Here is a 12,406-nt window from a genome sequence, read left to right as displayed (position 1 = left end):
AACTGAAAACCAGATAAGACAAAGCCCTGAACGTTGAACAAATGCTGGAAAAAAAAGCCTACAATTCTATCATAAGATACTGCAATAAACCATGTTTTTATACAAAAATTACAGCCAATTAGTCCCAGCGCTTTTAACTCATTAAGCTAGCTGATAGAGAAACTCCTATTCCAACTAAAAGAGTGAACTGGTTCCCACAGGAAGCCCGTGCATTTCCCTCTCATGTCTTCAATCCCCATTTCTCAAGACTGCAGGACTGCTGAGAGACTGGCACATATCCAATTAAAAACCCTCCTCTCTTTCATCTCTCCAAACCCAAGCTCTAATGTTGTCATTATCGTACAGCCAGCCCCCTGCCCCAATACACAGCTCCGTCTTCTTATCTCCCCTCCCTTCTTCTATCCACTCCCTCCCCTGGCCAACTACGCCTGAGGGTTTCAAAGTGTGGGCACCAGGAGACTTGGGTATGGCACACTGGAACAGGAGGACCCAGACCCACTAGCCTATTTACTACTGGGGGAATGAAGGAAGGGAGGAAGGTGATGGGAGTGATTATGGCGTGTGGGGAGAATGCAGACATGCTGCTGTTTCCTGGTGCTAAAGTTAAAAGGACCCCCAGGGTGAAGGGACGACCCTTTGAAATTGGGTTTGCTAATGTTTGAATAGATGGCCTAATAAAAAGCAAAGATGCTGTTCACAATCTGCCCTCTGGTTTACTTAATTTAAGTGAGATAGGAAGCACTACTCTGCCAGTCAGGGAATAACTGAGATGAGCAGACAATGCAGAATTTCTGAGGAACCAGAGAGGGGTGTGCCAGATAGTACCCATGCAAACAAAGATCTCTATCTGTCTAGTTCTCATCCCTGATCTCGTCTTCGGCTGCTTCAAAATAGTGTGTCCTGGGACAATCTGCAGACAAAGGAGCTGTAAACAAAACTCCTCTTAAGTGGGAGGATATGGGTGGGGCATACCCTACAGATGTGTATGCAAGAAGGTGAATATCTTGGAGTGAGATTGGGGTATAAAGCCCCCCGTCTACTTGTAGCTATTCCAAGTTTGCTCCTGCACTTCATTCAGGTTACTAAGCAAGAAGCGTGCACAACCACCTTTATCGTTTCTTCATCCAAGTATAACAATAACCCTTAAAAGGAAACTTACTACACCCTGCACAAGTCAAAGTCCAGAAGAATAAACTATACCTCAGTTATGGGAAATGTCAACATCTTTTTTTTTTTTTAATGAGTCCTTAAAAGGACATCAGCAATTTCAAATCTCATCTCGTTTTCTGTATTTGAATGAGGTTATAATTGCTGCTGTAAATGTGAAAATTTGGCCTTGGCTCGATAAAAGTTAAACGCTTCCAGTACAAGTGGAATTGTAAATTAATGTTAAACAGCACCGCTTTTGATCTACAGAAGCAAATAAAGATCGGCAACTCAAAAGGCTATTAAATTTCAATTCCTCTCTATGTTGCTGTGGTAATACCCTGATCATTCTGAGAGGAAACGCTCCATAATGAGTGCTGATGTTAACACACCAGTACAGGAGTATTTCTCTTGATAAAGAAGAAAAAAAGCAAATAAAACATTTCTTTAACATTTTAATTTTTTTCTTGTCAGACAGGTGTGGCAAAAGTGGCCTGAATTGCCCGCTTCCTCTCATACACTAAGAGGTATCCGCTCTGATGGAGAGCCATATTTCATATGCTTCCTATCCACTATAAAAAGACTCCTCGCAAGTAAACAGGACGTGGAGTTGGGGGGGCACAGGCGGTGAGTTATGACTTCATTTCAATAGAAGGAAGAAGAGATTGGATAGAGGAAAGCTTCGCTTGTGCCTTATGATTTACAGCAAACCTGCACCCAAGATTTATTATCAAAACACAAAGCCATAAACAAGCTTTGGAGATCGTTAACGTGTTTCATATGAGGGTGCCAATCGTGTCGACTGGATTCTTTAACAGAGTAGATAAGGAAGATTTGAGGGCAGTCTGATCCAGCCCTACGAGTCAATCTATGGGCCCTTTTATAGGAATGACACAGACAAGATTTGTAATATAAAATCAAATCTTTGCACTACCCACATTCCTAGCTGATTCATCTGTTTATATAAAACAGCATAACCTCAGTATAAATAAATATGACATTAGTCATACCTTTAAAAGCATGTTCAACAATTGATAGATCTAAAGCTAACTAATATATCTTTCAGAAAGACTGTATGTCTTGAATTTTAACAGTTTAAACAGCAAGGTTTTACTGACAGGAAACGTTATCCTTAAAACCATATACTATAGTTATGAAAACCAAACAAATGAGTGCAGTAACTGCTAATTGGGGTGGTTTTCTTTTATTTAGCTGCTGAAAATGTAAATGCGATCCGAGAGACACAATGAAGCTATAGAGCACAGACAAGAAGGCATGTAGGAGTGAAGGAATAAGCATCTATTGTGTTTCTTATGCACACACACACAGACATCTAGCCTAGTCACGTGTATGCACACAGTGCTCTTTGTTGACAGTTGGAATTGTTTAAAGTCAGTATGTAGTTTAGGAGACGGAAAACTAGAGACCTTTTGCCTGAGTGAACTATGTTGTATTGTCAGACGCATACAGTCACAATGACCTCATCTTCTGCATTTAGCCTGGGCTCCTGCCTGATCTGGCCCTAGTCTCCAGTAATTGGATTACACTAGCAGAATCATGACTGTGCCGGGTTGCCATACAGCTTCTCTATACGCACTTCTGACTTGTTTAAATGCACAGAAGAGCTCTCTAAAAATCCACATTTGAAAATGTATACTTGTAGTTTCATCATAAGCATAACTATGATTATGATTATGATGAATTGCATATTAAGGTTTAAGTATGGTAAATATAGAGAAATGTTAACTTTACTGTTTTTAACTATTCTCAGGTTAAACTGTGTTCTATTTTAGATTACTTTATAACTTCAACATGTTTACTGTAGCAAAAAAAAGAAAAGAAAGTCAAAGTGAGGAACTTCAGCCGTGTAAACAGTCAAGAAACTGCTAACACATACGCATGTTTTCTACATCAGCCCTTGCCTGAGCAGGGCTTTTGAAATCCTCAATTTGCTGCATTTAAGCACACAGCACAAACAGACCTCTCTTTAAACGTCCAGGCCAAAAACACTCTAAACAGTTTACTCACTGAGGCCGAGAACAGCCATCCACTGCTGCTGTAAATGTGGCCTGTACGTGAACTGTGGACGGCAGCTGATTGTATTTTGTTTAGAAGAGTTAGGGCCAAAAGCTTTTAAAATCATTCGTGATTAGAGGATCATTTTACCTAAAACTAGGGGAAATTATTCTTTAATATATTGGCGATATAATATGGCTATCTTTCTGCAAAGCAGAAAGTAACATTAGTATACATTAGTGGGCCTTTCTTGTCTTGAAACATAAAAGATATAGTGGAAATTCCTTTGTAAATGTATTGCGTAGGTGATGGTTACAATCATTTGCACTCCTTTAGAAAAACTGAGACTCAGGGAAGAGACTGCCAGGCTCGACGGCACCCAGAGCACAGACTGCTCAGCTTGGCAGCCATTAGAGTAGGCTTATGGACCAGACGCAGCTGATGAACTACACAAAGGAGAACAGGGCAGCTTCCCAAGAAGACCTGACAGCCTCTGCGAAGCATTAACCCAAAAAGCACCTACCTGTGCCCGGCAGTGGAAGCTGCTGAGTTTTGTTGGTCCTGGCAGACTCCCAGACTGCCGTAAGCCCTGCGCATAGCGGCTGGGATTCATCCTCTTATGCCCAGAGGGAAGGGGATTTGGGACTTTATTTAGTGCCATTTAGAAAAGATTACCCCTTAACTGCAGTCTTGCCATTGGGCAAAAGAAATTATGGATAAAAGGGCAGATCAGAAACCCCCAAACAGTACTGAAAGGCCACATATTAGGTCCACAGATAACACAGATTGAAAGCCCATTGAAAATATTCAAGCTTAGAGAGTGAGAAACAAAAGGAATGGTTGGAGGAAATGTGTGAAGAGAAAAAAAGAAAGATTCTAAAAGTGAGAGACAAGCAGCTGGTGATGAAATATAGCCTGCATTGGCAATACAAATGAGAGCGACTTTATTTACGACTCTTCATACAAGGCACCAGATGGATCTGTGTCCACCTCGTATTTTCTACTGACGTCCAATCTGTATCCAACCCATTTAACAACACAGGGCTTAGAGTCACACCAGATAGCTTTGTTTAGGGACATTGGTATATATTCTTTAGTGGTTTTGCCATTTCAAAAGGGACAAAACTGACCGATCCTTTCAAATGTAACTACAATGGGACGCCTCACTCTATCGCTCCTTTGTCATACGCTGTGTCCTGCTGCCATTTAATGTCTCTCTTCGTCTGTGAAACTCAAGACCAGTTAACCCCAGTGAGCTGAAACACACAAAAGGGCAAACAGCCAAGCACAGGGAACCCGGGTTCGACCGACCTTGACAAAATTCAGTTTTCTGACTGTGTGGTTGAATTCCAATGCTGCTGGTATACTAGGAGGATAGGAACAGGGCGTCTGTGCAACTGAATGATGAAATAAGATCAAACAGATCTGTTCCCCCTCAGAATCAGCTGTTTTTCCCCCTTTTTTGTGTACAATAACTTTAGTGTATTTAGTGACTCCATGAAAAATTTGACCTTCATACTATTAAAATTTTTCCATGCAAGGGGCCTCGGAGCATATAAGGGTGGGTTCAGTATTTTTGAGCCCTAAATTTCTACAAAAAATTCAGGGCTGAAAAACACATTTAAGCTGCAAGCAGATCAGTTTTACACCTGAGAATGTATATACATTTATACAGTGCAAAAAAGCCAGAAAGGGCATACAAAACCTCTCTAGTTCTCCACACATTCACAAAGGAAGTTGTACATTACTCAGACTGGAGGTGTGACATATGATGTAATCTGTGAGTAGCTTAAAATAAGTATATGAACAACAGTAGAGTCAGTCATCTTGTGCTTTTACACTGCTCCAGTTGGTATACTATCATTAACTACTTCACCTTGTGACTGAACCTGTGCAATAAGTGATAACTTGGTCAAAGTCCACACTCATATCTTTATTAGTAGCCACTCTAGGCTTTTATCAGGGCTGGTTGTTAGATACAAATCAGCTGTTGACTGGTTTAGATACAACATACTGCGTCCCCCAAAAAAAAATCAGAAGAAAAGTAGCAGAACCAAAAAGAAATGTATGAAAAAGATAAAGTCTGAGCAATATGATAGTCAAGGTCTCCCAGAGGCAGCACAGGGCATTGGGCCAACTGAATCACATTCATTATAATGTACCAGAAGATGAATCACTGCATCAGGCAGGATCATTTTGTAGCTGGAGTGCAGTGAGAAAACAGGAAAGCAGATGAGCTAAGAGTCCCAGGTGTACAAATGATATACTCGACATTAAACATACAAATGATGCAGAAAACAGTAGGAAGATTGTATTAATAAAATTAACCAATGCATGCCGCCTTCTAGTCCTTGTCCTGTGTACTGTTCTAGCTAGTTCCATGCTTATCTCTCAGCAGTCATCCACAAACGTACGCAAAAAGCAAAACCTGCTGAGGAATCAGCACGGCTGTTCAAATTAAGGCAAAGAGCTGGGCAGTTACTAAGCAACAGCAGTGCACGGGATTCCTCCATCTTCCTGCCTCAAGAGGAATGTGTGTGTGTGTGTGTGTGTGTGTGTGTGTGTGTGTGTGTGTGTGTGTGCTGTTGAGGGGTTCAGGACTGGCTGTGTGACAGGGAAAATTTGCCTACAGTCATGATGATTTCTCACTGAATTTTTTTGTCCTTGAGAAGGCAACGCAGTGCTATAAAGGCATTTGAGTTGCTACGCATAAATCTCAATCGTTTTCTTTTGTATTCGGTTTGTGCTTGCCAACAAGCAAAAGGAGGTTTGGGGTAACTGAACAGAATCCTGTGTTAAGCAACCGTCTAAATATGCCAGACAATCCGAGTCGGAGAAAAGAGACTAACAATCCAAACATTGCCGCCTTTAGTGCAAATAGCAGCTGTGTACCAAAGAGAACATGGCATTTATACCTGACCAAAGATGTGTGCTTTGGTCCCGGTTGTTGGAAAACCACACTGGTCTGTCTGACCTAAAAGAATGTTCTATCAACGAGAGCCACAAAAGCAACTGAATCATATGATATTTTTCCCACAAGACAATATCTTGAATTATAAAGTTGTCGTTAAAGTGGAGACTGACATAAGCTTTTCATTTTACCCCATATCTTGTGCTTGTTACCCACTACCTAGTGTAGAACGGGCTTGTATTTCTCCTGTGATAGCATCTCTTCTGCCCTTCATATCCAGACACTAGGTTGGGAGTTGGGTATCGTCTTTCAAAGGTTAACATCTGATCAGCGATCTGCAACCAGCATAACTCGACACTGTGGCGGTTTTCATCGCAAACAATCTCATTTACTGCCCATATAGATGAATGTTTGTGCTCCATTTTGAAAGAGAAAGAAGACCAACGACAATCTACAAGTCCAACCAGACTAACAGCGATGCCTTTCTTTCCAACAGGCATAGCCAGAAAAAAGTAAGAAAATGTCTAAAAATGTTTCTACTTATTTTTAAATCACTTCTAGTTTGTTGCCATGGCTACTCTTTTAATCCATTTTTTTCTATTCAGCGCTTTTAGCTGTCACTCCGTTCTGACAAAGTGATCCTCTCTTGGCAAAAAAAAAAGAAATGCATGGGAAAATCCAAGCAGCAGTTGCTGAGACAGCCCAAAGACCTCCTCCTCTCTATTTTAACAACCACAAGAGAGTGGGCCACAGGAAGACAGGGAGAAACAAGAGGGAGAAGCAGAGAGCTGGAAAACATCTCTGCATGTGTCTCAAAATGCAAAGGAAGCAATGAGCAGAGATCTGGCAAGGCACTAAAGGGTTTATCATGAAGGAAGCTCTCACACATTTTAGTTGTTTTGCTTAGTGGAGGGGGACACAAGAAGAATCCATATTAAAGGAGGATGTGAGCAACTATGAATAAGCCCGCCTCAGTGCCGGAAACTTCTTTTTTTTTTACCATGAGTGGACAGAGAAAGAAGAATGAGAGGTACACAGCAGCTGGAGGGACTTTTGCGCCAAACTCCTCTGAAGTCATACTTCTCTCCATCTAAAATCACAACGCAGTGACAAACTGCTACTCCAGCGAAGAAAATTGGACACACTGTGATATGACGTTAGGGAATAAGTAGGGCCACTGTTCAGAAAAACAGTCACACCCTTTATCTGACTCTCAAGACCAGCTTGAACCATTGCACTCAACATTCTTTCCATTCCCCCAAAGGGTCACAACTCATCTGGCTTCCTCTGAAATTTGTTCATCCCTCTGTTAAGCGGGAAGGTTCAAAATTCAAACGTACTCCCGCCCTTTCCCTGCTTAACAAGATATTCTTGTTTGCAGGACTCGCCGGACTACACAGAAAACTTTAACAAGCAATCTGTGGATCTCAGTGTTATTTCTAAAACAATGCACTGCTTTTATGTCTGGTACTGAACACAACAAGTATTGCTGAACTAAAAATCTTAATTGTACACTTGGGAAATCTGCTCGTGATAAACACTGATTAGATAAACGTATGTGGAAACACACTGGACTTATTCTAGCTTTGAGCCAGACATGAATGTCTTGAAGAAGGGACCTAAGAGCTGCAGCATAAATAAATAAAAGTGGCAGTCAAATGGGGAATACCCTGTGCTGTGTATGGAGGGGGTGGGGAACAGAAAGCATCCCTTCCTCTGCTTACAGTTTTGACCTTGTAGGAAGAGGCAGATGCCTGGCCTAATGACACATTAAATCACAGTAAGCCCCTATATTGAATATTATAGTGGCGAGTTTGCACATCCGATGAAAATGACAATGTGCTCTTAATATGTACTCTTGAATAGAATTTTTATAGTTTTAGAGTTTATGTTAGGGGCCTATTAATCCTGGATGATATTCTAATCTTTACATATTCTGTGATTTTATTTCATTTGTTTTAATACACTGCCTACCTCTTTTAGCTGATCGAGCTCCTGTCGGACGGCCTCGTACTCAATCTCCAGGTCTTCGTACTGCTGCTTAAGCTGTTGCTTCTCTTCCAGTACCGCCAGCCCGTATTCTGCCGCCTGGATCTTCTCATTCGTGGTCTCACTCAGCTCCCGGGAGAGACGCCCGATCTCGGCTCGCAACCACTCCGGGCCGGCCTCCATCAACAGCACAGCGTCGGGGTATCCCTGCTCTTCCACGGACATGATCGCCACCGGTGAAGATCAACCAAGCTGATCTGCGACAGGAGGATGTCAGGGCGTCTTCAAGCGGTGTAACCTTGAAGAAGGAGCGGTTGCTCAAATTCTTCTGTATTTAAATTGCATGATTGTTACGTTTGCGTTTCTTGTTGCCGGTCTTGTTTCTTTGGTCATGTAGATGACTCCGTTCAGTTATCTTCGTCAGCGGAGTCCGCTGTTACTGCTTACAGACGCTCCATCGTTGCGCTCCTGCGTTTTCTTCTCCGTTCTCCCGGCTTGTCGGAGCGACAGCGCGGAGAGCAGGAATACCAATTGCAAAGGCGAGAGAAAGAGTATGCAAATCCGGTTCTTACTTTCAAAATAAAACACTGGCTAAGAAAAATAACTTCCCTACCATGTGTGATAGCTGATTTGTTTTGCCTTGTGTGCGTAATAAAAAAAAAGAAGAAAGGACAGACATATTTTTTAGAGTGTATAAAACATATAGAAAAGGATTGATGCTGTCACATAATATGCGCGTTTTTGTGCTTTATTTTGAAGATCATATTTCTTCTCTTCCGCTAGTTTGTCACGCTTGTTCTAAACAGCTGAATGGTCCGTTTGGTTTAATGAGATGCACCTACGCTATCAGCTGGGAAAACGCCCACCCGCTCCCACTGCCTGTCGGGAAATCTAGTACTTGTAGAAGGTGAAGCCAGCAAACTGGCCTGGCAATCCCACGAAAGAACTCATTTCCCATAAGGCCTTTTAGTTTGCTTATGTGGAGCACGGAAATCTTTATCCAAACCGTTTGTTGTCATAGAAATACAACGAACAGGCGGGCTAACTGCTGACCTGTAGCGGCGGACACATATATATCTGCTGCCATCTGTAGGAAAAACTGAGTATTCGAATAAGCGGTATAGGATGCTGACTCTTTTGGCACCAGGGCCACACACTGGCAAAGCTACGGAAGAGGAAAAAGTGGGCACATCCCTTTTTTTTCTTTTCCAGAATTCTAAGAAAAAAAAATAAGAATTCTGACTTTTTCTTAGAATTCTGGAAAGAAAAAAACGTGTCTCTTATTCTCTTCCATACAAAGAACGTGTCATGTACACTAAAACAAAACTAGCTATTTTACTACTTGCTTTGTAAACGTAACTTTTTCCATTGATTTTTGTCAGTTTGATCTTTGTTTTGTCTGTCTGCGAAAAATATCTATTGCCACTGAGCAAAGTGCATCCCTAGAGCAAATTTGCATAAAACAAAAGGCTTTGTACAGTAGGGGGGTTTAACTCCTATGACCTGATACAGACTTAAGAGCAGAAAAAACCTTCAGAAGTTAGTATAGTTAAAGTTCATGAAAATACAACTGGAAAAAGACAGATGATGTATGGCTTGTTTGGAAGTGTTACCAGGAAAAGGTTTGTGCTCTCTAACATGACAGCATGGCTTAGGTTTGCACAGATGCTTCAGAGAAAACCAGAAGATTTCTGAAAGAAGTCCTCCTTTCAGAAAGAAGAGATCTTGATGCCCAGCCCCACATTTGCTGAAAACCAAACACACCATATCTGCAGAAACACCTCATACCAACTGTCAGCACAGTAGTGGAGTGGTGATGATTTGGTCTTGTTTTTCAGCCACGGGACCCGGACACCTTGCAGTCATTGACTTTGCTGTCAAATGTGAGGCCATGTGTTTGACAGCTAAAGCTTATCTGAAAGCGGGTCGTGCTACAGGACAACGTACAAGCACAGAAGCAAATCTACAACACAAGGGCGGAAAACTTTTTAAAAAATCAATGTGTTGCAATGACCCAGTCAAAGTGCAGACCTCAACATGATTAAAATGTTGTGGCAGAACCTCAACAGAGCTGCGCATAAATGAATACCTGCACTCAGTGGCGGTCCTAGCCTGTTTGGCGCCCCGGGCGAACACGCCCTCTGGCGCCCCCCCCCCCCCCCCCCCCCCACACACACACACACACACACACGCACACACGCACACACGCACACACACATATGAAGAGAGAGAGAGTATGCATAGTATGCAAACGGCTACCAAACAGACATCATAATTCGTCATACAATGGGAACAGGACAAATCAACAATTGACACTGACTAATTAATATTATATTATTGTATATATTGTTTGGAGTTTAGTCTCTTACTGTTACTATTTTTACCATTTCTTCTTGGAGGAACTGTAACCCACATAATTTCCTTAGGGATTAAGAAAGTATTCTGATTCTTAATGTTTTAGGATACATGACCTGCCATTATCCAATGACACATCTGCTTACCTGTATCTTTTGCTCGTTTCTCCTTGTAGGAGCCATAATTAAATGTATTGAATTTTAATGATCACTGGGTTTTCATTTGTTTGGTTGCTATGGTGATGTGTAACGGGAGTCACGTGGGTGCTAGCGGTGACATTAAGAGGGCGTTGTCAGTCTGTCTTTGACTGGTTTGATTTTGACAGAGAGGAGGGCTGGGTAGCCGTAGTTTTTGTTGACCGCAGCACAACGAGTTTCCCCTTGTTGCATTAGAGCTTTGATGTTTTAAGAGTTTGAGCCGATCACATTGCTCTGTAAACTTTTCAAGCACTTTAATAAACAAGCAAGCAATTCCACCTCTAGCATTATTGCGTACAGTTGACAGCGCGTCAGGCAAATAGGCAGGCTCCATCCCCGGCCTCTATAGCGACTGTGGAAGTCGCTACACTCCTCCTCTTCTTTTCTCTTTTTTTTAAACTTTAAAAACGGGTTGTGTGTGAGACTTTAAATCAACAAAATATAAAATATACATTTTAAATTGTTATTGATCCCTTTACCCCTGGTCCTAAAGTGTATATTTATTTTCTTACTCTTCTTATATTTATTGTTTGTTTACTTGCACTGCTGTAACTGGAGCCTCGTCGTCTCGTCTCTCTATATACTGGACTGTATGTAGCGGAGATGACAATAAAGTTTACTTTGACTTCAGCAGCGAGCAGGCGCACCGAGGGCTCTCGCGCTCACTTTTCGCGTATAGAATTTCGAAAAAACATCGGTGCAAATTATAAGTCTGTATCATAATGTCTGGTGTTTTCGTGTTTGTTGGTTTGTTTTTATTTTGTTTTATTTTGCAAGTTGGTTATTAGACGCTGCTCCAGCCACCCAGAGAATCCCCCGCCGCCCCGCCCTCTCCTCCCTGTGCCGCAAGCAGCAGGCGCACCTCGCAAACGGAGGGCGCCCTTACTCCCAGCAAATGAGCGATAGAAAACCGATCGGTGCCTATGCCATTCCCAATATGCGCTGGCATGATGTCGGGGCAGCATGAGTACGAGCAATTTTTTTTTTTTGCCGATGCCCGTGATGCCGCCCCCCCACCACGATGCCGCCCCGGGCAACCGCCTGTGTCGCCCGTATCTAAAACCGCTACTGCCTGCACCTACATGAACCAAAACAATGTTATTAAGAAGAGTAGGTCAAAATTCCTCTGCAAAGATGTGAGAGAGTGATAAGGTCATATATAAAATGTTTAGTTGAAGTTATTGCTGCTGAAGGTGACCCACAAGCTGTTGAATTGTGTGGTAGTCTTAGTTTTCACAGGACTGCATAGAGTTCTGCAACAACCTTCTTTTTCACATAATTGTATATATGATGGAAAATAAGGAAAAGCATAATAACGTCTCTTTATGTGAATGTATTAATGTTAATTATCACCTTAAATACACAGAGGCACTGTACATAAATACATTATCTAATTTTTCTCAAGAAACTATGTGAATACAAGAAAATTGCACATTATGGAGGATTATATGGTAAGTTATTTCATTTTTACTGTGACTATTGCTTCCATCCCCAGTATTCTTCTTCACCTATAAATCAGATTTGTAAGCTTATTGTAAATCCAGTTTTTAATGCTTGTGGCAGAGCTGGTTTCTCACAGAAGTGCACTCTGTTAAATTAGCTTCTTGGACTGAAAAGGACCTGTTACGTTTATGGTTGGAGATAAGAGTGTGTAGATTAAATCTAAGCACCACATGCTTATTTGAAGGGATCACAAGACATGTCTTGTGTCGTGCAGTCACTTGTTTTGTCACTTGTGACCAGAAACAGTGATTTCATTAAGTTTGAACAGTATCATTGCTGGATTTAAAAA

At 41.7% G+C, this 12,406-nt stretch overlaps 1 protein-coding gene across 3 annotated transcripts in view; it reads right to left on the bottom strand.

Moving 5' to 3' along the window:
• The window catches only part of LOC134619570 (protein bicaudal D homolog 2-like), a 41,731-nt gene extending 33,167 nt beyond the window's left edge, over positions 1 to 8,564 (bottom strand). For all 3 annotated transcript variants that reach the window (XR_010092011.1, XM_063465467.1, XM_063465468.1), the window contains exon 1: positions 8,048 to 8,564. Coding sequence is in view for 2 of the 3 variants with exons in the window: in XM_063465467.1 (XP_063321537.1) it covers positions 8,048 to 8,287 (240 nt within the window). In the remaining variant the exon portion in view is untranslated. The remainder of the gene's footprint in view (positions 1 to 8,047) is intronic.
• Positions 8,565 to 12,406: the final 3,842 nt, after the last annotated feature.

This window comes from Pelmatolapia mariae, linkage group LG20 (genome assembly GCF_036321145.2).
Source record: "Pelmatolapia mariae isolate MD_Pm_ZW linkage group LG20, Pm_UMD_F_2, whole genome shotgun sequence".
NCBI lineage: Eukaryota > Metazoa > Chordata > Actinopteri > Cichliformes > Cichlidae > Pelmatolapia > Pelmatolapia mariae.
Note: the sequence above shows the minus strand (reverse complement) of the source record. Positions and strands in the feature narration are given on the sequence as shown.